The sequence below is a fragment of the Polypterus senegalus genome, chromosome 3, assembly GCF_016835505.1.
Source record: "Polypterus senegalus isolate Bchr_013 chromosome 3, ASM1683550v1, whole genome shotgun sequence".
Classification (NCBI taxonomy): domain Eukaryota; kingdom Metazoa; phylum Chordata; class Cladistia; order Polypteriformes; family Polypteridae; genus Polypterus; species Polypterus senegalus.
In genome coordinates this window covers 224831046-224856838 of record NC_053156.1, presented here as the reverse complement: position 1 = coordinate 224856838, position 25793 = coordinate 224831046, and the positions used below count along the sequence as shown (strand labels likewise).

The 25793-nt window shown below is 36.2% G+C and overlaps 1 protein-coding gene and 1 long non-coding RNA gene across 2 annotated transcripts; one reads left to right on the top strand and one right to left on the bottom strand.

Moving 5' to 3' along the window:
- Positions 1-6926: 6926 nt before the first annotated feature.
- lrif1 (ligand dependent nuclear receptor interacting factor 1) lies at positions 6927-17034 on the bottom strand. The gene is made up of 4 exons (XM_039748605.1): positions 16163-17034; positions 13145-14639; positions 8132-8398; positions 6927-7926 (listed from the first exon to the last, which is right to left on the bottom strand). Exons 1-4 carry the CDS (start codon positions 16249-16251, stop codon positions 7486-7488), a joined length of 2292 nt encoding a protein of 763 aa, XP_039604539.1. The 5' UTR covers positions 16252-17034; the 3' UTR covers positions 6927-7485.
- Positions 17035-17250: 216 nt separating this feature from the next.
- LOC120526876 lies at positions 17251-25147 on the top strand. The gene is made up of 3 exons (XR_005633207.1): positions 17251-17327; positions 20721-20766; positions 24881-25147. It is a non-coding gene; the product is annotated as an uncharacterized LOC120526876 (long non-coding RNA).
- Positions 25148-25793: the final 646 nt, after the last annotated feature.

Genomic DNA, 25793 nt, shown 5'->3' with positions numbered 1-25793 from the left:
TACCTCCGTCTTGACTTTTAATCCTAATGCATCAAGTTTATTTCTAATAATCTCATTATATCCATTATTGCCAATCACTAAAATTTCTGTTTTCTCTTTATTGAGCTTGATAAAATTACTATTCATCCATTTAGAAACACAAGTAAGACATTGTTTTAGTGAAACAACAGAGTCGGAGTCATCAGGTGCTATTGATAAATACAGCTGCATGTCATCAGCATAGCTGTGGTAGCTTACGTTAAGCCCTGAGATAATCTGACCTAACGGAAGCATGTAGATCGAAAAGAGCAGTGGACCCAGGATAGAACCTTGTGGAACACCATATAGAATACTAGCAAAATACCCGCGCTTCGCAGCGGCGAAATACTGCCTTAAAATTTTTATTAAGAAGAAAATTAAACCTTTTTAAACTGAGGGAAAATATACCAATAATTATTTGTTAAGGATCTCTTTGTATACCACATTGTGAGTTCAGCCCTCCGGTTGTAATATGACCAAGCTGTGCGCTGAGCTTACTCTTGACCATGCAACGTACAGTTGGCCATGTGAACAGTAATCTTGTTTCAAATCTCACAGCTTGGATTGCTGCTGTCATAATCGGTTTGACTTTCATGGTTTGTTTCAATAGTGTTTGTAAGACTTGTGTTGAAGAGACATTCGGCATCTGTCAAGCGTTGTAAGTACGGTTGGAATGATAAAGGAAATGGGTACCTACACAATAACTATAATCGTAATAAATTAACAATAAAATAGCGGAGAAGCTGTGGATTAAATAAAAAGGCTGTAGTTATCAGCAGGGAGAAGTGAATCCTGTGGCGAAGCAAGGAAGGGAATGTAGAGAATGGAGCAACGAACGGCCTTATATAGGCAGGCAGCCAACAACGTGGGAGGCGTTGGAATGGGGGACCCAACGCCGCCTCACACGGTGACCGAACTGCAGGCTATGGACGTATATATGTACGTAAGTAGGATTCAGTTAGGACTGGGAACCCGCGTACCAAATTTCTTGAAGATGGGCCCATAAGTAACAACGACCGTTGAAAAGTTTAATATAGCGGCTGACAGTGGCATCATACCACCAAAAAAAGTACCAAATTTCAGCCTTCTACCTACACGGGAAGTTGGAGAATTAGTGACGTTAGAAAGTTCAATATGGTGGCTGACGTGGCGTCATACCACCGAAATAAGTACGTACATTGGTTTCGGTCAGCGCACAGAAGCCGCCTACCAAATTTCGTGAAGATGGGGCCGTAAATAAGAAAGTTCAACATGGCGAACGTTGTCAACCATTATGACCGTTACGCATAGAATTTTGAAATGAAACCTGCTTAACTTTTGTAAGTAAGCTGTAAGGAATGAGCCTGCCAAATTTCAGCCTTCTACCTACACGGGATGTTGGAGAATTAGTGACATTGGAAAGTTCAATACGGCGGCTGACAGTGGCGTCATACTACCGAAAGAAGTACATACATTGGTTTCGGTTAGCGCAGGGAAGCCGCCTACCAAATTTCGTGAAGATAGGGCCATGAATAAGAAAGTTCAACATGGCAGACGTTGTCAACCATTATGACCGTTACGCGTAGAATTTCGAAATGAAACCTGTCCAACTTTTGTAAGTAAGCTGTAAGGAATGAGCCTGCCAAATTTCAGCCTTTTACCTACACGGGAAGTTGGAGAATCAGTGACGTTGCAAAGTTCAATATGACGGCCGACAGTGGCGTCATACCACCGAAATAAGTACGCACATTGGTTTCGGTTAGCGCAGGGAAGCCGCCTACCAAATTTCGTGAAGATGGGGCCATAAATAAGAAAGTTCAACATGGCAGACGTTGTCCACCGTTATCGACCGTTATGATCGTTACGTGTAGAATTTCGAAATAAAACCTGCTTAACTTTTGTAAGTATGCTGTAAGGAATAAGCCTGCCAAATTTCAGCCTTCTACCTACACGGGCAGTTGGAGAATTAGTGATGAGTGAGTGAGAGAGTGAGTGAGGGCTTTGCCTTTTATTAGTATAGATCATGTGTCTTTGAGTTATAATTACCACAACTAATAAAGAATTTTGTACCTGCCAGGTAGGATTCAAACCAATTTAAGACACTGCCAGAGAGGCCCACCCACTGACTAAAGCGATTTCTTAGAATATTGTGATCAATGGTATCAAATGCGGCACTCAGATCTAAGAGCATGAGAACAGATAAACAGCCTCTGTCTGCAATTACCCGCAAGTCATTTATTAGTTTAATGAGTGCAGTTTCTGTGCCGTGATTTGTTCTGAAACCTGGCTGAAAGTTATCAAGAATAGCTGTTTATTGAGATGGACATTTAGCTGCATAATGACTGCCTTCTCTAGAATTTTACTTAAGAAAGGCAGGTTAGAAATGGGTCTAAATTTTTCAAATACAGTATCATTATTTCTAATATCATTAATTCTTTGATTGAAAAATACAGCAATAGCCTTACAAGTTTAACAGGAAGTATTTTGGAGGCATTCCTTTGAGTTATCTGGGTTTAGCAGACAATCAATCGTAGAGAATAAGACTCTGGGATTACTAACATTGTTATTTATAATTCTAGAGAAATAGCAACGCCTCTCAAGACGGACTGTGTTATTGTATTCTGTTATTTTAACCTTCAATATCTCATAGTGGATAATTAGTTTAGTTTTTCTCCATTTATGGTCATCTCTCCGGCATGTTCTCTTTAAATCAGACACTCTTTTCGTCTTCCATGGTATAACAATGCTAGAAGATTTTGTAACTGTCTTTTCAGGTGCAACTATGTCAGCAGCAGCTCTCACTTTAGTATTACATTTTTCCACCTTACTATTTACATTATCCTCGCTATTGTAGTTAGCACTATAAACAGACTAGTTGCTTAGAATGTTTGTAAATTTTGAAGCTGCTGATGAATCAAAGAAGCGTTTTTAACAATATGCTTCTCATGAATGTTTTCTATCATTTCTATATTAAATAGTAAAAGAAAATGGTCTGATAGACCAATATCAATGATCTGCTTAACATCAATTTTTAGTCCTTTAGTAATCACTAAGTCTACGTATGACCTGCTTTATGTGTAGGCTGACTAACAAGCTGTCTCAAATCAAAAGAGTCCAGGAGGTTCATGAATTCAGGATAATTTGTGTGTGTTATATCACAATGTTGTTTGTTCAGAGTTTTCGTCTAGTGTTGAATTTAGTATTTTCTCGGGTTTATTGTCTGTTATTCTATTTAATGCTTTTTATATCCTGTATTTATGTTTTTGGATTTATGTGTTCTATACAGATATTACTTGCATCCAATGCTACATATCCCCTGCTGTTCTGAGATTCTGTGAAGCACCTTGAGCATGGGAAAGGCACTATATGAATAAAATGTGCTATTAACCAAATAATGTGTACTCACTATTACACTAAAGCAAAATTAATGAAATACAGGGAAACTAACAGTAGCAAAAAGTGGGAAATCTATTTGAAAAGATGCTTTAGTTAACTTATGTAAGAATACAGATGAGATGACAAAGCTGCTCAAAACATTTATTCAGTTCACAGAGATCTTTTATCTTGCACATTTTAGTGGGAGTGCAGAAGTCTTGTCTGGGTTACACGGGAGATCTTTTTTTGTTTTCTATGTAGCATGCATCCCAAACTTAAAGACCCCTTTCCATGTGGAGTTAACTATGGTTATAAAAATGATGAATGATCCCAAGCTGATGTCCATACTAATCTTAATCACAGCAGGCAGCCCAAAGAAATTAGTATTGATACAGTATATCAGGCAGTCTGGAATCCTAAAAGAATGAAGTAAAAGATACAAAGTTCAAACCAATGAAGAATTAGAATTTAAATCTAGCAGTTTATACTGTTTATCAGTTAGGGGATGATAAAGGTTCAACAAACAATCTTTTTAGTATGACTTGTTTTAGAATTGATCTTGTGTAGCTTATATTTATTGCAGCTAGTTAATCAGTTCATATCTTAAATATGGACTGGTTGTACATTTATTACAGAAGTCTTCATAATGGCTTTTGTCCATCACCATACAACATGAAAAATACAGAAAGTATCCTTTAAACTTTATTACTGATAAATGACACCATATATTAGCATGTATATTATTAATGTAATCATAAATAAATGAGGGATGAATGTCAAGCAATTTTACTTAAAAACCATCATTTCCAAGTGACAGACAAGTATAAGATATGTATACTGTGCCGATATTATTTCATCCAGTTACTCAATATTAGTAGTAAGCTGCTTAAACCACTGGTAGAAAAGGTTTCAATTATTCTGTTCCTTTCTCACTTCTAGAGGGCAGCAGTTGCTACTTTTAATTTGTTGCAATTGAGAACAGGCTAAATACAGCACTGCGGAGTGAGCTCATTCAGAGTACCCTTAGAGTAGAGCCCATGTTTATTCTGTAGCTGCATACTCACTCACAGAGGGCTGAACTCCTATCAGTGTGCTGCTTTGAATTTGCTTTGACTCGATGCATTCATTTTACTTTTCACTGGACAGTTCATCATGAATTGCATCATGCAAAGACCAAGTAGCAAATCCACATTGCATTCCTCCCAAAGTAATGACTGGAAGTTCTCGTGAACATAATTTAGTGGGAAGTAGAGACATAACAAATGGTAACTCTGAAACTGTCCATTCCACACTAGTGCCGTTTGTCTGTTCATTGTGGATACTTAATGAAAAAATTTACTTCATTACTTTACTATTCAGAAGCACAAAGAAGTGTTCAATTAGTTTTACTAGGAATTATATTCATATGTGTTGTTTGTAATGGTAAGAATTAACTAGCTAGTTTTTAATGAGAATAGTCTATAGGCTCCAAGATATGTCCATCTCTGTATAAAGCTTTGTGCCTTTTTGACATCGTCACTTTTAGTGCACCTATATAATTTTTAATGTGCCAAAAGTAGATTATTAAAGATAAAAAAAAATAATGATTTAAATGAATATGACCTTGAAAAACATAAGAATCTTTGTTGGCTTAAGTACAGTTCACTTTTTAACAATATAATGTAACAAGTGTATATTTGTGTCTGTTTCATGTTTAGCAATAATAGTGAATATAAGGATATAAAATAAGCTATCTCCTATAAGAAATATGCCTACTAATTCCATCAGTTACTTGGAGAAGTTTATACATTTGCAGATTTGTGTTCTTTCTAACTAGATGATGCTCTAGAAGATCAGGAATGGTTATATGCACATGGCATTGCATTCAGTTAAATGCAGAGTCCCACTTACAAGATCTCAGCCCAATTAAATATTAGTGGGATGAGATGGATCACACTGGACTCAAAATCAGCCAGCATTCTTCAACATCTTGTTAATTTCATGCCACAATCAATTCACATTATTCTCAGGTAAATCATTATTAGACATGTGAAACTGATAAACTGGTGACTCCATTAGTCAACTTTTCATATTAAACTTACTACAGAGAATTTCTTAAAGCAGCTGGGAACATCAGTTCCTATACTGCTGTCGAAATGACATTCCCATTTATTTAATTTCTTGTACAAACCCCTTTCAATCTTAAAAGCATGAGAAGGGTAGGACAATATTGTGTTTATAAGGACAAAGGGGTGGGTGGCAGACTGCTAAAACTCAATTTATATTACAAATTGGCAGTTTGTTTGCTGTTCATAACCTAACAAAGATAAAGTGGACGGGAAATAACTTGTTATTCAAAACTGTGACAGATTTAAAAAGGGACTTGAGCAGAACTCCCAAACATGTAACATAATTTGTTTCAAAAGAAATTTAACAGTTGTGCTGTAGTCATCAGAAAAGGTTCTCTTTGTCAGTCCTAAGAAAAAGTATTTCATTGGGAGCATTAAATATTTAATGGTATCTCTGGATTTCACATCACGCCTCACCATTTTATTAAAACAAATTAGACCTGGCATTCATGCCACTCTCATAAACATCATACAGAAATACACATTAACATTTCACCCAAACAGAATAGTTTCCTAAAAAAAAAAAGGCCATAAATGTTTCACAATTCAATCTTTGACTCAAGATTTTGCAGAAAAAAAGACAACACAAAAAACAATAAATAATAAAGAGTTATACAGTTAAGTTAAAAATTTCTTATTACTTCTGACCATTCAGAGGTAATCATTTAAAGAATATAACAAAACACATTTTAAGCAAACCAGATATATACCACAAAACAAGTTTCAAGCTTTAAGAATATAAAACATCTCTCGTAATTTAAGTGTTGACTGTTGTATCAACTATTTTTAGCATGATAGGGAATTTTGTTGTGGAGAACACAGTCACACACACTCTTTGTTGCAGTTAAAGTAATAAATAAATATACTTCCATCCATCCATTATCCAACCTGCTATATCCTAACTAAAGGGTCACGGGGGTCTGCTGGAGGCAATCCCAGCCAACACAGGGCGCAAGGTAGGAAACAAACCCCAGGCAGGGGGCCAGCCCACCGCAAAATTAAATATACTTTTTTACTTAATTCATATTGCGGGAGTTTTGTCTCTACTTTGATTCCATGGCTTTGTGTTAAATAACGTCTTTATGAAAATCCTATTTTGTAATAGCTTCTTTCTGTGTTGTGTGCAACATTCAAACTCCGCTAAAGGTGTGCATTTATTGAATTAATGAATATAAAAAAAATGCCTCCACCTCACAAAATATTTAATAAAAGTTGTGTAATAAATTCCAGGGGAAGGTTACTTGTCCATTTTATGACCATAAGCAACTTAACTTTAACTAGTTTAAGAGTGAGTAGTTTTTTTTTTTTGTTGTTTTTTTTAAGCGAATGCACCACTTCTCTATAAATTTATTTAAAAAAAATGTTTCTCAAAATGTAAACCTGTGTTATAAAAAGTAGCATCATGCTGGCCATACAGCATTTTTGCCCTTCTTTTTTGATCTTATGTTTGATTTCCTGTATTTATAATATTATTTTCAGATGTTAAAGATAAACTGTTAAAATTTGTCTTGTGACAGACAGGCATCCTGCCCGAAATAAGTTCTGACTGATTCTCTCTCCCGCCACTCAGACAAGCTTCTGTATCTCATGGGGTGGGGTATGAATGCATGTATTTATTTACATATAGTGTGCAATTCCTACATTTTAACTCCTCCTTGTTTAAGTAAACAAATGTACTTGAATTTTGCTAAAGATCCCTTTGATCTATACAACACAGAGAATTTGCCACATTAGGCTACAGGGAGGACTATTATGGTCTTTTGTGAGGTTAAGATTTGAATGACAGTAGCTTGCTTTAGTTTTCCTTACAAATTGCAACTTTTTTTAGTATTTATAAATGCTGTTTGTTGGCATGTGGGGTTCAGGATTGAGTTTGCTTACTGAAAAATTAAGAACTGATGCAAAAAAAAAAAAAAAACTGTAGAATTTAACATAATAAAAATTCACCAATCCAAAAATGTACTGTTAAATGTCTCTTGGGATTAACAGCTCCCTTGTCCTTGATTCAGCTAATGGAGACTACCCTGTTCTTTCGGATTTCTTCAAGAGCTGTTTCCTTCTGTTTCAAAAGTTCTTTTAACCTTTTTATCTTTTCCTCCCTCACAATTTCTTCAGAGTCCATTGGGGTTACAATAAAAATATCCTCATCCATGGCACTAGCAGAAGTATTGCTAGATCCAGAAGTGATGGAGTCCAATTGTTTGCTGCAGTGTGCTACTTCATCCATGACTGAATCCTTGTCATTACTTGGCATGAAATTATGCCCACCTGAATTCTCATATGGATGTACATTATGTGGGTTCACTCCTTGTTTTCTAGAATTTTCTTCACTGGAAGAAGGAATAGCCATGTCGCCCCGAGAGTCAATTTTCATTTTTTTAAAGTCTGGTGGGAGGCATTCACTTGTTTGTTTTGGAGATGTATTTGGATCACATTTTCCAGAAACCTAATAAAAAAAACATTAAATAGTGTTACTTATTATAACTTTCATTATTCCAATTTCAGGATTACTGGTGATGGTAGCATCGATTAAGAGATAAGAACCAAACAATTTAAAACAAAACCAATTCTACTCTGTGGAATTATAACCGTTATCTGAACACACTATTAATTTATAAATGAAATGAATATTACAAATCTGGCATACATACCTCGGTTTGACTCAGATTTAGTTTCTTTGCTCTTGCATCAGCTTTGGATTCTTGAATTAATTTTCGAATGCCCTCCAGTGGATTCTTGTTCAAAATGACTTGCTGTGTCTTTGCTTGTAAGCTTATAGATTTATGGGGTGAACATCTTTGGAGGCATATTTTTACATCTGACGTGATTCCAAACTTCTTACGTAACTGGCTATCTGTTTCATACTTCCTCTTGCTTGGCTCATGTCCGCTAAACCCTTCACATAGGTCCACAGGACTCTAGAGGGAAAAAACAAAGTCATTAAACATGAAAAACATTTTACACCCTATTAATTTTGGCTGTGTCACATAATCATAATAAAATATGTACAGTGGTGTGAAAAACTATTTGCCCCTTTCCTGATTTCTTATTCTTTTGCATGTTTGTCACACAAAATGTTTCTGATCATCAAACACATTTAACCATTAGTCAAGTATAACACAAGTAAACACAAAATACAGTTTTTAAATGATGGTTTTTATTATTTAGAGAGAAAAAAAATCCAAACCTATATGGTCCTGTGTCAAAAAGTAATTGCCCCCTGAACCTAATAACTAGTTGGGCCAACCTTAGCAGCAATAACTGCAATCAAGCGTTTGCGATAACTTGCAATGAGTCTTTTACAGCGCTCTGGAGGAATTTTGGCCCACTCATCTTTGCAGAATTGTTGTAATTCAGTTTTATTTGAGCCTTTTTAAGGTCATGCCATAGCATCTCAATTGGATTCAGGTCAGGACTTTGACTAGGCCACTCCAAAAGTCTTCATTTTGTTTTTCTTCAGCCATTCAGAGGTGGATTTGCTGGTGTATTTTGGGTCACTGTCCTGTTGCAGCACCCAAGATCGCTTCAGCTTGAGTTGACGAACAGATGGCCGGACATTCTCCTTCAGGATTTTTTGGTAGACAGTAGAATTCATGGTTCCATCTATCACAGCAAGCCTTCCAGGTCCTGAAGCAGCAAAACAACCCCAGACCATCACAATACCACCACCATATTTTACTGTTGGTATGATGTTCTGTTTCTGAAATGCTGTGCTCCTTTTACGCCAGATGTAACGGGACATTTGCCTTCCAAAAAGTTCAACTTTTGTCTCATCAGTGCACAAGGTATTTTCCCAAAAGTCTTGGCAATCATTGAGATGTTTCTTAGCAAAATTGAGACGAGCCCTAATGTTCTTTTTGCTTAACAGTGGTTTGCGTCTTGGAAATCTGCCATACAGGCCGTTTTTGCCCAGTCTCTTTCTTATGGTGGAGTCGTGAATACTGACCTTAATTGAGGCAAGTGAGGCCTGCAGTTCTTTAGACGTTGTCCTGGGGTCTTTTGTGACCTCTCGGATGAGTCGTCTCTGCGCTCTTGGGGTAATTTTGGTCGGTCGGCCACTCCTGGGAAGGTTCACCACTGTTCCATGTTTTTGCCATTTGTGGATAATGGCTCTCACTGTGGTTCGCTGGAGTCCCAAAGCTTTAGAAATGGCTTGATAACCTTAACCAGACTGATAGATCTCAATTACTTCTGTTCTCATTTGTTCCTGAATTTCTTTGGATCTTGGCATGATGTCTAGCTTTTGAGGTGCTTTTGGTCTACTTCTCTGTGTCAGGCAGATCCTATTTAAGTGATTTCTTGATTGAAACAGGTGTGGCAGTAATCAGGCCTGGGGGTGGCTACGGAAATTGAACTCGGGTGTGATACACCACAGTTAGGTTATTTTTTAACAAGGGGGCAATTACTTTTTCACACAGGGCCATGTAGGTTTGGAGTTTTTCACACCACTGTATGTTCTGCACGTCTGTATAAAGTGTTTATTTTTTACTTGAGCTGTATCTAAGAATAATAAGAACTGGAAGTCCCCAAGAGTTACTTTCAACCAGATCACTTAAACTTAGAAAATGTTAGAAACTAATACTCAGTGGCACAGCGCTATCATTGAACATTTTTTGTTAGAAAAGATTGGGCCAACCAATCTTTTTTTCATAATTTAAAAAATGTATACATCTGCCTTATTCACATTTTTTAGACTGAATTATTTACTTTCAATCAGTCCCTATTTCTTATATACAGCAATTAAAATCTAATGTCTGCTTTGAAATATCTGAATCATATAGTGTTTGCAATATGGTGGTCAAAACTGCACACAGTATTAATGAGACATATACTTTGTTCATGATTAAACTGCACTACTTTTAATGGAAATATGGCAATGAAATGACTCCTATAAATATAATACACCTATCCTCGCATCTAAATACAACAGCTAAAACACACACCAGGTAGGGCCCAGCTCACATTCTAGACTGAATGTCAGTTCATCAGAGGACACAATTACACATATGCCCGCATATATGCAGGTTTTTCATTCCCTACTCACCTAGCAGTTAAAAGGAAATTGCAAAATAGAAAATACTGCCAATACTACCAATAAACAGGAGGATGGCTTTGAGACATGTAACAAGTTAAGTTGATGTTGAAGATTCCTACTAATGGAAAGTGAGGTCATTTAGGTAGTTTGTTATTTCATTAGAAAACAGTGTATGATTCTGAATGCATGACAAATCTAAAGTTCATCATGTTAGTCAAAGTGTTCAAAAATTAGTGTTTTGTTTTTTTTTTTTTTAAATTACAAACTATAATTTGAGTGCACTTTGAGATTTCCCATCTTACCTGTGCCCACAGAAATTTTGGTAGAAAAAAAATGAGATAAGGAAGAGTTACTGAAAATGTACAGTGTATTAATTAATGTTAGGTTCTGTTTAAGATTCAAGCTGAAATTCTTAAACACGGTCTTATCAATAACACTGAAGTGAGCTGGCTCATGTTAGTGCTTTTACCTGCACTATATTACAAACCATGATTTACAAAATGTTATGTTTTATCTTTTGTCAATAATTTTTTGGGTCTCCCAATATACTTAGCCTATGTATGTTATTTTGGGTTACCTTACTCAAGTAAAATTAAATACATCCTCTTTTGGAGCAGGAAACGTAGTTTTTATATAAGCCAATGTTTTTCATTCATTCTCCACCGCTTCCCTTAGGACTGTGGGAGCAACAGTCTTAGCAGCGAGGCCCAAACGTCCTTTTCCCCAGCCACACTTGCCAAATCATACTATGGGATCCCAAGGCGTTTATTCCCAGGACATCTAAGAGATACGATACTCCAAGGTGGCACTGGATCTTCCTGGGGTCTGCTCCCAGCTGGTTGTGCCCGAACCATCTCAACTGGCTTCTCGATGCAGAGGGTCAGGGGCCCTACCCCAAGCCTCTCCTGGATATCTGTTCTTCTCACCCTAAGGGAGAGCCAATCCACCCTGCGAAGGAAGCTCATTTCACCTCCCTTCCCCGGCTGTGCCTTGATATCCTGTATATGGTGTTAATTCCAACCAGAGGTTGCAGATACAGCTCTCACTGTAATTATACAGGGACCAAACTCCCTTATAAGGGGCCCCAGAACCTCATACACTCCAAGCACCCCTTACAGAATCCCTTGAGGAACACAGTCAAATGCTTTATTCAAACCCACAAAACACATGTAGACTGAGTCGGAGTCCCTGGTTCTGATCCCCCATCAGCTTTTGGTTCTGCCTCCTCCATAGAGGACTTGTCCATTAGATTCAGACGCTGCTCAAAGTGTTCCTTTCACCACCAGACAACATCCTCATTCCAGGCCAGTACCTTTCCACCCTTGCTGAGAATAGCCTGGGTGAATCTCTACCTTCTCTTTCCAAGTAACCCGATGAGTTGTCAGAACCTTTATAGTCATTTTCCACGGTCTCTCCAAACTCCTCCCACAACCAGGTTTTTGCTTCCTAGACCGCCAAATCCGTAGCCCCATTTAATCTGTCGGTACAACTCTCCCGTTTCTGGAATCTCCCATGCTAAACATTAACAAAAGGCCTCTTTTTTATTCTTATGGTATCCCTCGCCTCTGGTATCCAAAATTGGTCCTAGGGTTGCCATTGCAAAAGGCACCTATCTTGGAGGCACTGAACAAGGCCCATTCAGACTTTATGCCCCCAGTCTCTCCCAGGATGAGGGAAAAGCTCTTTTGGAAGTTGGAATTGCATGCCGACAACCCCCCTCTCTCTGTATGGCCCCAATATAGGTGGGTGGGTAAGTGAGTGAGTGAGTGGGGCATTTCCTGTGTTGTATCCAGTGGTCCTGGGATAGGCTCCTGCCCCTGTGACTATGAACTTAATTAAGCAACTTGTGTTCTTAATACTTTTGACACTCTCAATGACACTTGCCTGAACAGTGACAAACTGAAATAAGCTTTTAAGATTGACTTTTGTATTATTAATATTCTACTACAGGCCTTGCAGTTAACATGTTGTTATGTCCAACTGCCCTTCATTGATTTTTTTTTCCTTTTCTTATCACTGTATGTATTTACTGTGCATATCCATTAGTGGGCCAACTAAGTTCCAACAAACATCTGTCAGCCAGAAATTCACAATACATACACAAGCCAAATTCAGAAATACTCTGTTGGACTAATATAGAGTTAATTGTCAAACCAATGTAAAGAAGACCTAAACATGTAAACTCTGTGAAATCAGTTTTCAGACTCCTTAAACTAATCAATATTTATATCAAAATTATGGATCAACTGAGCTTACAATCATGGACCACACAGTATGGATATAACAACAAGAACAATCATCAGAATATGGAGTAAATTGACACTCCTGATCTAGATTTTCCTATTACTTGAAACGACCACAAGACGATGAAAAACGCTACAGAAAAATTACTTTCCTATTAATGTTTACTGATGTAACAGAAATAAATTAGTTCAAGTTTAATGCTATTAGGCAAATACCTAATAATAATATTATATACACACACACACATTTCTCCACTGCACTACTACAATCAGAAATGTTTACTAATGTCCATAAGATTTCTGCATTACTTTAAAATTCTAATAGTGTACTGTATAATTATTCAACAACAAAAATCAAAAATTTACTAACAAAAAAGCATGCTTACCTGTTGAACTGTGCTCCCATGGCTGAATAATACAGATTCCTTGTAAGACAAAGTGTGGTTTTCACTGGTAATAGGGTCATAGTCATTAGTCATATCTATTACTTCTGCAATTGTACATATCCCCCGGCGTACAGTTTGGACAGCTACACACTTCTGTCTTCTTGGAGAGATGTTACTTGATTTAGAAAATTCTACATGTTGAATTTCATCACTGTCATCAACATCTGTATCAGAGTCATCCTGTATTACAATTGGCTTTTCAGAAGTAACATTTCTTTTAATAAAACCAGCAGAGCTACTGGTAGGCTGGCTTGATTGCAAAGACAATTTAAGAGTTCTCTCCATTTCAGTCTCAGCTGTTGGCTTTTCAGTTTTCACGTTCAGCACAGCCTCATTGCCTTTGTCCTTGAAAACCTGCAGTTTTGTTGGTTCTGGGTTTTTCTTAGCCAGTAGGTATGTTTTTCCATTGCACATAACCAGTGAATTATCTTTTCCTGAAGTAGTTTGAGTAGTGGCTGCTTCTGATAACACCGAAGGCTCCTTTGCACCTTTTCCTGCTTGTTCAATAGTTGCTAATGTTTTAAGAATCTTTGATGCAGAGTTATGATTCGGCTTTACAGGGACAAGGTATGGAGCTGGAGAATCAGGATTTTCCTGGACCACCCATTTCATAGGTGCACCTGGATTTTGTACATGTGAGGAAACAATCTTAAGAGGTTCTTGTGAATCTTTTATTGGATTTGCATTTACAGCTGGTGCAGGAGTCTTCACTAACGTAACTTGTGCTTCTTTAGCAGCTGACAATGGAACGGACTTCAAAGGGGTGAGTTTTACTGTGTTCACAGGTGCAGTTTTTACTGCATTTACAGGTGAGAGATAAATCACAGTCTGCACATTTTTTTGGGGTTCTTGTGACCCAGATCCTACAGTTGCCAGGATTTTTTCCTGTATCCCAGGTGAGAGTGTTGATGTTGAAACAGCCTTGCTTTCAGTTCCAGTGGAAAAATGAAGTTTACTCCCAGCAGGGAGCACTAGTGGTTTTGTACTCACAGGATGTGTGTTTATGTTTACAACCGAGTAGGCATGGTCAGCATTGACCATATGTGAAGTACCTGGAACCAGCTTCTGTTTGATTAGAGATGGAACGCAAACCTTAATAGAAGAGTTTGTTGTGGGTATGGCAACCTTTTCATTTACTGGAATTGTGCTTACTGGCTTTAAAACAAAAGTCCTTTCAGCAGGAATAATGTATTTTCCGGAACTGCTTTGTTCAAGAACAGGCAAGGCACTTTGTGTGATGGCAGACTGTGCAATCTGAATTGGAGAAGATGTGAACACTTTCTGCTGCTCAACAATTGGCTGAAGACAAGCATTTGTTGTTTTGTTATGGCTGGGAACGATTGGTATGCACTGAGGACCTATAGGAATTAGCTTCAAGAGTTTTTTTCCACTTGCATCAAAAGCATGCAGTACCCTATACATTCCACCAGTAGAACTATTAAAAAAAAAAAGAAAAGAAATTAACCAAAATTAAACTTCATTTAACCATTTACACATGAACTGCTCAATGAATTATCACAAAATAAAAATGTCTGTCTTCCTTTTTAGTTTATCTACAATAGCTACCATCTTCCTAGGACCCTGAAGTGTATGGGTTAGAAAAATAGATGGTTGAATGGATAAATTAAACACTCCTATTATTTTTATTGAGGATACAATATTAAATTACCCAGTGCAGCAAATGAATTAGCATTATTCATTTACATACAACTAAAGCAATCTTTACAATTACTTAGGCACAACACAGTTAATTTGAAAACGTTGACTGATTCCACAGTTTTATCAAGATTATTACTGGGTTTCCCTGCACCTGAGCTGTAAACCACTGAATATTTTCTTCAAATTTTAAACATTTAGAAAGTACATTGTCAACTAAAATTAATTATACTACCACGTATGATCAGACTTCGCACACGTACCCCTGCAGAGAAAACAGACAGGCAAATATTTCACTTTTTTTGTTACAGTGTAGCAGAGAACTGTCTAGAGCATTTGCACCACTTTTTATGAGAAAAAGTAAGCACAATGTTTATATAAGAAAAAAAAAACATCACTATCTGCTGCAAGCTAAAGAAGTTCACAGCTACAACCAGTAAGCACTTACTTTGCCAAAGAAGGATGATTGAAAAATGTCTACACTTGTGAGATATGATCTAAATTTGGAAAAAAAAATACAGCAAAACACAAACGTTATATCTAGACATTAACAAAGATAAAATCCTCAATGGTGGGTATTAAAATGCCGGTTAGAGATCAGTCTCTTAAAACCATTCAGGTAAATACTACCAATATTTGCATAATAAAATTCTTGCAAATGCTACTTTAATTAGAAATTGATACTTTGATGAATTAGAAAAAAAACAAACATGCAACTCTGAATTGCCCATCAACTATAACTCGATTTAACGTGTTATATCTGTCAATTTTCGGAATCTGCCTGTGTATTGTCGGCTCCGGGGAAGTTTTTCTTATTTTTAATAAAATCGCCATAATCAGATCACAGATGTGATTGTAAAAGACGTTAGCAAGAACAGAGCAAACTCATGAGTATTGCATGTTTGTCCGGAATCAAACCTAAACAGTGAACGAGAAGGCAAAAGTAATTGCTAATCCTTTAAATACCAAGAACTGAAAATGAACTTTGCTCATAAACGATATCACTTCTACATCTTTTAATATGAATAACACAATTTAACACTAAGAAATTAATACGTTACATATATGAAACTGATGGCACAAGATTCAGTTTACACGTAACTTATGTTAAACTTGGTTTTATGCCAATACTTTATTATAAATATTTGAAAATAATTTCAATTTGCAATTTCAGATCTTTTATTATGTTCCCAAATAATTGAGGGCTGCATTATACAAAAGGTAATACGATAAAATATATTTAAAAAAAAGCATTTCTGGATACTAAAATGCGAGCATGACTTCAAAATACATCTCACTTACCTTGCGTTTGAATTAGGTGCTGTGACAGCGGCATTCATTTTAACAGGAACTGAAATGTTATTCGCGGTACTCATGACGTCCCAAAACATGAAACAGGAAATTGAACTTTATTCAGGGAATTATCTTCAAAAACATGATTTTCAGAGTATATACAATAGAAGTTAGCCTACTTTACTGTAGTTTTAACTGCGTTTTCACCATTAACGGGCAACAGACTTTTCAGTCAGTCATTTTCTAACCCGCTTCGTCCTGAATAGGGTCGCGGGGGTCCGCTGGGAGCCTCTGCCAGCTAGCATAGGGCGCAAGGCAGGAACAAACCCTGAGCAGGGCACCAGTCCAATAGTTTTCAAAACATAAAATGCTGGTGCCGTAATTTATCGCCACCTAACGGTATTTTCCAAATATGCGACTGCAGTTCCTCGATTGGCCACTGGTGCTGCGAAAATCAAGGAGAAAACCCGAGCACAGAAAAATGGCGGAAGTACTGGATAACGATATCCGCCCGCTCAAAAGCTCCACCTCCGGATCAATCTGAACAATCTTCGTCGAAAAGAAATGATTAATATTAATAAAAATGGTGATGGATCTAATATATAATGCTTCAAGACTAGTACAAGTTGTAATGTATCTGTTTGCCTTTTATCTCTAAATACGTCGTCTTCTATTTATTCACCTGTTTATGCCGTCAGGGAAATACAACGGCAATAACGATACCAACACAAACAATGTTCAAAAACAGGTTAGATGACTAGTTAAAATAAATATTTTTTGGTTTCCAAAAAACCAAATCAGCCAAACAAACGACGATCTTTGGTTTCTTATCTGCCTCCTTACATCACGTCCTCTGACTGCCAGCTGTTAGTCGATGTGACTGAATATGCGCCTTTTCATTGGTTCTTAACTTATGAACTTCCTGTGTATTTATCGCGTGCCTACAGGGAACGATCACGTGCAACCAACCAAAGGGCAGTTTCGCGAGAAGCCCACTTTCACCCGGAGCTACTACTGAAATAACGCTATTACTTCCGGTTTGGTGTGCAATTCCTTCCTTTAAAAAAGGAGGGTGTGTGCGTCGAAATTAAGCAGAGTTCGTATTGTATTCTCCGAGTACATTAACTGTAACATTATATGACGAAAATAAATAACGATACATTTAGTTAAAGGAGTAAGGAATTTTCTTAACCATACTTTCAAATCATGTATTAATATAGTATGTTAACCACTTCAAAGGAAGCCTAAAGGAACTGTAGTAGTAGTATCACTTGTTGCAGAGTTTTACAATTTGTAGTTAATCATTCAATTAGTTAGTCGTTCATTTTCAAACTTAGGAGTAATATATTTGTAACACTGTCAGACTTTCTTTGAAGTTGTGCATTCATTTAGTTATTCTTACTAGTATCAATAAAGTAACTATTATTTATTTTTCATATCAACTTTCTAAATGTGTACTTTAATGAAGTACTGCTATACATTTATACTTTAAAAAAAGTTTCTTAATTTTTACTTTTACTTAAGAACTGGTAGACTATAGCCTGACTTTAATTCAGCCCATAAGAATATTTCATTTTACATAGAATTTTTTATAATGAAGTATTTTTTTCTCAAATGTAAACTTTAATGAAAAAAGAATCATAAATTATTTATTTATATGAACAATGAAATATGGTGATGCTTTTCAATACCTTCATCTATTTTGTATAGTATTTTAATAAATAATAAATTATGACTACTTTTGCTGGTTTAAATCTAATACTTATAGTAACCCTATTCATCAATATTTAAATTTATTTCTTAGTTTTCTGTATTTACATCCAACACTGTTCTAACAATGGCTGTTCTTTTGGTTCCTTCTTGAATGCCTTACTGACCTTTTAGTGGTGGGTCTATGAGGAACGTATAAAGTAGTATTTCCTTTTAAGATAAATGAGAATATCAGCTCTATTCATAAAGCTGAGACTGCCTTTGATGTGACAATATCCCATTCACTCACTGGGTACAGATATATGATTTGACCTGAAAAGCAAGCACTAGGGATTTGACTTCTTTCTCTCTCACTCACTGTCCTCCATGCTGCTGCAAGATAGATTGCTGTATAATATGCTGTAATCTACCGCTATTTTTGAATCAGTATCACTGCAAGGTGCATCGATTTTTTAAGCAATCATTATGAAAGCTTATGAAAGCTGTCATTTGAGAATATCATGAGAACTATTCCAGTACAATGGTAGATGCTTTACAGCTTCCAATAGAGATTGCTTTCAAAGGAATACTATGTATAGAGTGGCAAGAAACAATGTTACGATCCACTGTACTCAGTCAAGAATGTGACTCACTAAATTAAGTGTGTGTGCAAAACACTAAAACAGCAGTCTCAGCCCATTTTCACGTAGAGTGAGGCCTCTATTGTGTGCATGTTGAATAACAGTTCTGCTAAAGTGCAGTCAGTTTGGCGTGCTATACATTCATTCTTGTTTTGCAATAATTTTTTTAAAATTCCCTGCTTTCAACTGAATACATTTTAATCTTGTGGTGGTGTCATACAACACATGATACAATGCCACATTTTCGTATTTTTTATTGTGAAATTCAATACAGCTAAATTTTGTCTATGCCTAATGGATCAATATACATTCATTTTTATATTTTTAGCAACAATGATATTTTATGTATTAAATATTAAGGATAACACACTGGGCGACATCTTGGTTTAGTGGATATTGTCATTTTGCAGCGATTGGACTCTGGTTAACTTGGTGACTGAAGTAATTTCAGTCTGAAGTACACATGTTGTTTCCATTTTACATGGAGTTCCTCTAGGAAAAGCCAGTTTACTAATGAAAAAAACAAACCCTACCACACTTGGGTGTCCCAAATATCAGTTTGGTGATTTTGGCTCTCACTTGGTTGGAAATTAACAAAATCATATGTCGGAAGAGTCATTTGTTGTGTTATATTCTTGGATCACCCATCCATGGTCCAGTCCCCTTATTTATGCTTCATTCCTCCTCTCATTGTTTGTTCTGAAGAATCGATAAAGTGGGTTTGTTGGGTGGAATCGTGATGCAAGGTTCATCCCAACTGGAAGAAATTTCTATACTGTTAAGCAAATCTGTCTGTCATCATTTTGACTGAAACATGCATCACTTCCCACAGTGTATCACAATATTCCTCAAGATAGGTTATCTTTGTTTGTTGAAGAAGAGTCAATGTGTCATATGGAGACTATGGTGTTTCAAAATGCTTATAAAGACATCCATATTGCTGATTTAAATAGATCAGTGATTGGGACATCTGCAACTGACCCCAGGTTGCAGCCATTCTCCAGATTAAGTATTGTCTTGCTTCTCTTGTAAAGCATATTATATCTTTCACATTCAAGAGATCCATGTGGCTTTGTTGGTGTTAGAAATGGTGTGCATAGGCCTCCTCATACCACTGAAATGGACTTAATGTTTTAACTTATTTACTTTGGCCGATATAGAATTCCAGATACCTTCTTACATCAAATGAGTACATGAGATGATGAAAAATGCATCAGAGCTGTGAGATCCTTGAAGACATGTTTATATGAAGGATCTATAACTAGTTAGCTTGTTGTTTCCAATTGTAAAGCCACAGAAAATTTTCTCTCAAGACTTAGGTGCATAATGAGCTGTTTTGTCATGTCTTGTTGTCATGTCTTGATTCTTGTGTCAATATCTGTAGCATCTGTAACAGTGGTCATTGATGCACTACTGTCTTGTGAATCAGGTATTTTACAGTTTTTTTATGTTATTGGTTGTGTTCCAATAACATAAAAAACTAATCTCCACTACAATCAAAAAAGCGATGTTTATACAGCTAAATGGTGAACTTTGAAAGAGGTGACTGATGTCCCTTCATCACACTGGAGCTTCAGGTATGATAGCAAATGAAATAGTTTTGTTTAATGAGTAGTGCCAGATTTTTTATGACTTTTCCCTGCTATTGTAGTCTAGTGTGTAAGGTTCCAAATAAATGAGATGATGTCATCTGTGAATATGTTAACAATTTTGCCCACTCAGAACCACTGCTGTGAGCTTGGGGCAGACAATGTTGTTTTATAGTGCTTTCCAGTTTTCCTGCTCCTGTTTGTGGCACTTGGACTATGTTGTGTTGTTACCTTTGCTGTAGATCATAGGCTTCACAAGCACTGTAGTTATTCTGCAGTTGTTAGTTTTAATTCTATTTACTTTAAATTTGCTTTGCCTAGCACATCCTCTGTCAGGATTCCAAAAGCCAGGAGAAGTGAAGGTAAGGAAGAGAATCTTGGACTGTTGAGTCTGTAAGACAAGATATGCATAAAATATTCTATGAGACGAGGAATGCATAAAATAATCCCCTATGTTGTGAAGAAAACACAAAATATATAGTGTTTCTTGAACAGAAACATTTTTGTACAGTACATTCGTTATTTCCAAATAGGTCTTCATTTTGTGTCTAACATTCCTTGAATATTGCAGTAGTGGCCTTGGATTAAGTGATCGGTATTGTGAACAGTAAATCCCTTTTTAATGCATATGTCTTTTTTGTCTTCCAGGAAAATATTCCACTGTCAAGCATATCCTTTATTTTACACAAGTTATGTAAGTATCTCAAGGAGGCAAGAGTGATCTCAATATCTTAGTTCCTGGATTGGATTAGATATTACACTGCTGTAGTCTTATTGTCCATCTTCAGCTTTTATCAATGATAGTTATGTATTTAAGTGAAACAGTACATTGTTCTTTCCTGTAAATATAATATTTGATATTTTTACAAGTGGTAACACAACAATGACCCTGTCTCTTTTAAGGATTTTTTTTATTGAGGGGCTTTTGACTAGTGAGAAAAGCGCTATATAAATGCAAAGAATTATTATTATTATTATTTTTATTATTATTATTTACGTAATGGAGCTACTTTGTGTGCCAAACTTGAAGTTACACTGTTTGTTAGTGTACCAGAGGAGGGTGTTAGCTGTATGTTATTCATTCATTTCTAAACTGATATATCTTTACCCTCCTTTGTGAGTTTTTAAGCCAAATTACTTTTATAGTCAGGACAGTTAGGGAACTTGAGCCAAGGATTTTGGCACTGTTAGAAGTGTTCATTTCTGCTACACTCACTGTCTTCTCCAGAGTGTTTTCCATTGGTGCAGTCGACATGCCTGTGGTGCCAAGTATCTAATTCACAAAATCAGGCGCAAGAACGCTTGATTTTTTTAGTCCATAGTTATCTCTATATGTATCTACCGTTTGGCACAGTAGATCTTGGAATGCTGACCACTGGCCTCATTTTTGAAAGGCAAGAAAACAATTGTCCCATTTCACTCATTTTATTGCATTCTGTGTCTTGCTTCATTATATTATTTTTAGCGCAATACTGCAAGCTTTTCCTCATCCGGCAAGTGGAGCCATGTCATTGTTATTTCTGATACAGAGGAGGCTAACGTTTAAGCTAACGTTTCTAACAGCTTAATGTTTAACAGTGTATCATCCAAGTGGAAGAAATAACAATGCTCCATTTAGCCGTTAAGAGTTTTTTCAGAGGAAGCAACAAGAGCAAGAAGTATATATGGAGAGCGCTTAGCTATAAAAGCATGATGCAAGAATACAACACATGATGAAAGTCTAGTGAAATCTCTAGTAATCTGTCTGAAAGCCAGGGAATTTTCTCCTGAACACAAATTGCAATATGTTTGTTTTTCTTTGTCAATTGAATGTTGGGATAATTGAAATATATTTTGGTTTTGGTTGTATAAATGTAGATGATAAATATGAAAATACTGAAATATTCTCTTTTAATGTTAATCCATTTGAAATATTTAGATATTTCATAAGGGGAAATGGGCCTTGGATTTCATCCCAGCCCCCTCTCTTGTGTGCAGTTTAACTCTGGCCACTCCCATCCTTATGTGTTACAAAAATGCTGATAGTGCTGAATTCATAATGGAGAGGTGCAAGAGAGATCCAGAGTCAGTTTGGCAGATGTTTTACTCTAGACCTATAACTAATGCCAGCACAGATACCCTTAGTGTAGTTTCTTCATTGTTTAGTGATTTCAACTTTTTGACTACTAGACCTTTAAGGCCTGTTTTCTGCTCTGTCTTACACCTTTCTGGTTACTGTGATTTGTTCATTTTTACATAAATTTGTTTGACCTCATCTTTTTTTTGAATACTCATTGTATCGTGGATTCAGGTAATAAAATGGCATTCATTTTACCTGCTCATCATGCCTCTTTACATGTTGACATGTATATTTGTGAAGAAACAAAAGGCAATTAAAACACATCATTAAAAGACAGGCTGATGAAAACCATAGACTGCAGAAAAAAGTGACTTGGTGACTGAAAAATGAAAGACCATTTACAGTCTGCCATGTAGCAAGTTATGGCCAACTGATTAAAGCCATTTGCAGGAAAACAATAAGGGTAATAATGTCCTAGAAATTGAGGTATTTAAGGCCATGTGCCTTTTGTTTATTATGTACTTGCAACAGTGTTGTAGCCATAGAATGATACAGTCTGCATAGAAGCAGTAAGAGAAGCGGTGGTGGAGCTGCAGAGGTAGCAGTCTTTTGGCTGTCTTCCTTCCTGTACTGATCCTGCAGCCAGCAAATGACCATAAACTAGCAATAAGTTAACAAATTGTATCAATGCATTCACAGAGTTCTAATCTTTGGAGCACTGATTGGCCATGCCACACACTATCAGTATTTTTTTGAAGTAACGCATCACGTAGCTGGGATGTCTTTTTAGTTCCGATCTGTGTAGATGGTTCACGCTTTTTTCTTCCATCAAGAAAATAGAAATGCCTTGTAAATAGTAATAAATCTTTAATAATAATTATTATTATTTCACAGGGTCTCATATGTTTTCTGACTCTTGGAGGGACCTTTAAAGTTTGGTTTGATCAGCACTGCTCTCCACCTGCACTTAGCATGTGTTAGGGCATGTAGCAAGAGTCCTTTTAAAATAATGAGCCATTGGTATTTCACAAATCTGTAAAAATCTATTCATGGCTATTTATTATATGGAGCCTGTTACAGATCTAAACAAGTTCAGGTTCTTTCTGAAATCTTCATATGAATGGCTCTTTTGGAAACCAAAATGGTTCCCCTATGGCATTTTGAAGAACCACTCTAGTCCTTATTTTTTAAGACTGCATACAATCTCAATTGCAATGACCTGTACACTTTGTTACCAACATTCGGCCAAATGGCTGGTCCCAAATTAAATTAAAAGTCGGCACATGACTGTACATCCCATTCATCGTGTAGCCACTACATAATTTTTGGTTAGTAAATTCGGTATCGGAGGGATAAGTGCCAGATGCACATGGATGGTATATCTAATGAGTAGGAAAATGGGCCACTTCAAAATAATGTAACCTATGTCTTTAAGGCTTGGTTTTTTGACTTCCATTTAGAAACACTTGATATTGCACTGAAAAAGACATGGGTAAAAATAATTTTATTACTCTACAACACTGGAACATACATATTACATTCATTATTTCAAGTAAAATAATTGGTTCAGATTGTTATTCATATGAAAGTTATAAATTGGAAAAAGTTATCATTAAAGAAGACAACTAACTTGAAAATGACAAGGGCAATAAAATACGTTGACATAAACTTGCCTCTACAGGAAACAACAGTGGAATAAAAGACATATTCAATTCAATTCACTTTTGTATTTGCAGAGTATGCTCTACTCAGTACAGGTGTGGAGCGCTGTGACAGTTCTCAGATAAAATGCAAGTATAAATTTTACAAATTACTAACTACATTACACATACATACTAATTACATTACATAAGACACAGATTTGTTTAAATAAATAGGAAAACAAAGTAGTTTTAAATGAATTAATATAAATGGAACATGGCAATATCTGTTCCATTAATTCATTGTTGTACTATGGCCTATGGCTAGTTGACAATAAGAATTTGTCTTTGAATAAAGCATAGGAAATCTAAAAAATATATTCATATATGTCTCTTTCCACACTGAGCAAATTAACAGAGTTTTTCTGGTTTATGCCTCTTAAATCATTTTTAGCTCATTCTGTGTACTCTTGACCCTGCTATCCATCTTGTAGACTTTATGTGCAGCAGTCACATGATAGGAGAACTGTGGAAATAAAAGGAGAAGACATGACAAGCACTGTCCTTTTGGTCATATAAGTGTCTCTGACCTTCCCCGTTTTATTATGTTGCTGCATAACACAAATTATATGGAGGAGTAAAAGAAAAATACATCACAGAAGGTCGAGTTAAAAGCATTGTGCTTTTGTTATTGTGACAGATATTAATGGTATTCTAAGAGTTTTGTTAAATTTGAGTGCTTTATTGGATTTTGGCTTTTGTATGGTGTCTTTCATTTTGCATTAGCTTCTCCATTTGGATACCTTTGTCTGTTTTGCTTGACTTAATGTGTTTTTGAATTTCTATGTTCTAGTGACATTACTCGCTAATGTTTACAAATTGATGTGTCGTCCAATCAGGCTTGCTTTGGAAGGATGTAACTTTGGAGCATTATATTCTACAATAGGTGGTATTGCATTGTTTAAATATAGCAGCTAAACATATTTTTTCACATTGTCACGCATGCTCATTAGAGGACCTCCTCATAGGCTCTGTCAAGGTACATAATAACTCACTGGGACGAGAGAGGGCACTATCACTAACTCTTTCATCTCCTTCTTTCCCCACAGTGCCAAGAAGCCGCCCAAAGAGGGCAACTGACCCCACCACTTTCAGTTCAGCCTCCATAAAAACCTTAGCCTCCAAGAAGGAAGTGTTATTATGAGCAAAAGCAACCCGGATGAAGCTTTGCTACTACAGTGACATTTGGTTAATTAGCCTGACAAGTTACCTTTTCTTTTGGTTTCTTGTGTCTTAGGATAATAAATGTGACGACTCCGTTGGTGCCCGAGGTTTTCTTAACTGTGTGAAGCTGTCATTTATTTATTTATTAAGTTGCAGATAGGGAGAATAATACTCAAAAGTCCCTTAAAAAACAAGGATCCTTCCAAGCTGTAAAAAAAAAATGAAATAAAGATTCAATGTTATATGAAAAAAATTAAAAAATAAAACTTTTATTCAGTCGTTCTAGGTCTAGACTTGAAAAAAAGAACAATATTAATAAATCTGCATGCTTATGGTCTTATAATTGAGACAATTCCTAAATGTTTGCTAATCAGAAATTGACAGAGGTCACAACACAAGATAATGGCAAATTATAAAATAACAGTAAAAATTAAAACAATAAAATCATGACATTAGGCCCCTCCTGAGGTGCAGGCTCTACATTAGGAAAATGTTTATGAAATGTTCCTGTAACATTGGAGCATGATCATCTGTGCTACAAAACCACATATGATCCTCACAACCAAAACGCTACCAAATCCACCAATATTCAATACATACGGGTAGACTCCTATTTTGAGAACCGAGTATGATGGGAATTGAGTATTCTTTCAATCTGAAATTCTGGAAATCATCGACAAATACAGGAGAACTTAGTACCTTGCAATGTACAGTTAAACCAATATAATAAAAAAAATGTTTTTTGGTGATTTTTTTCTTGTTCATCTCCCAGTCTATCTAATAAACTTCCTTCAGCCT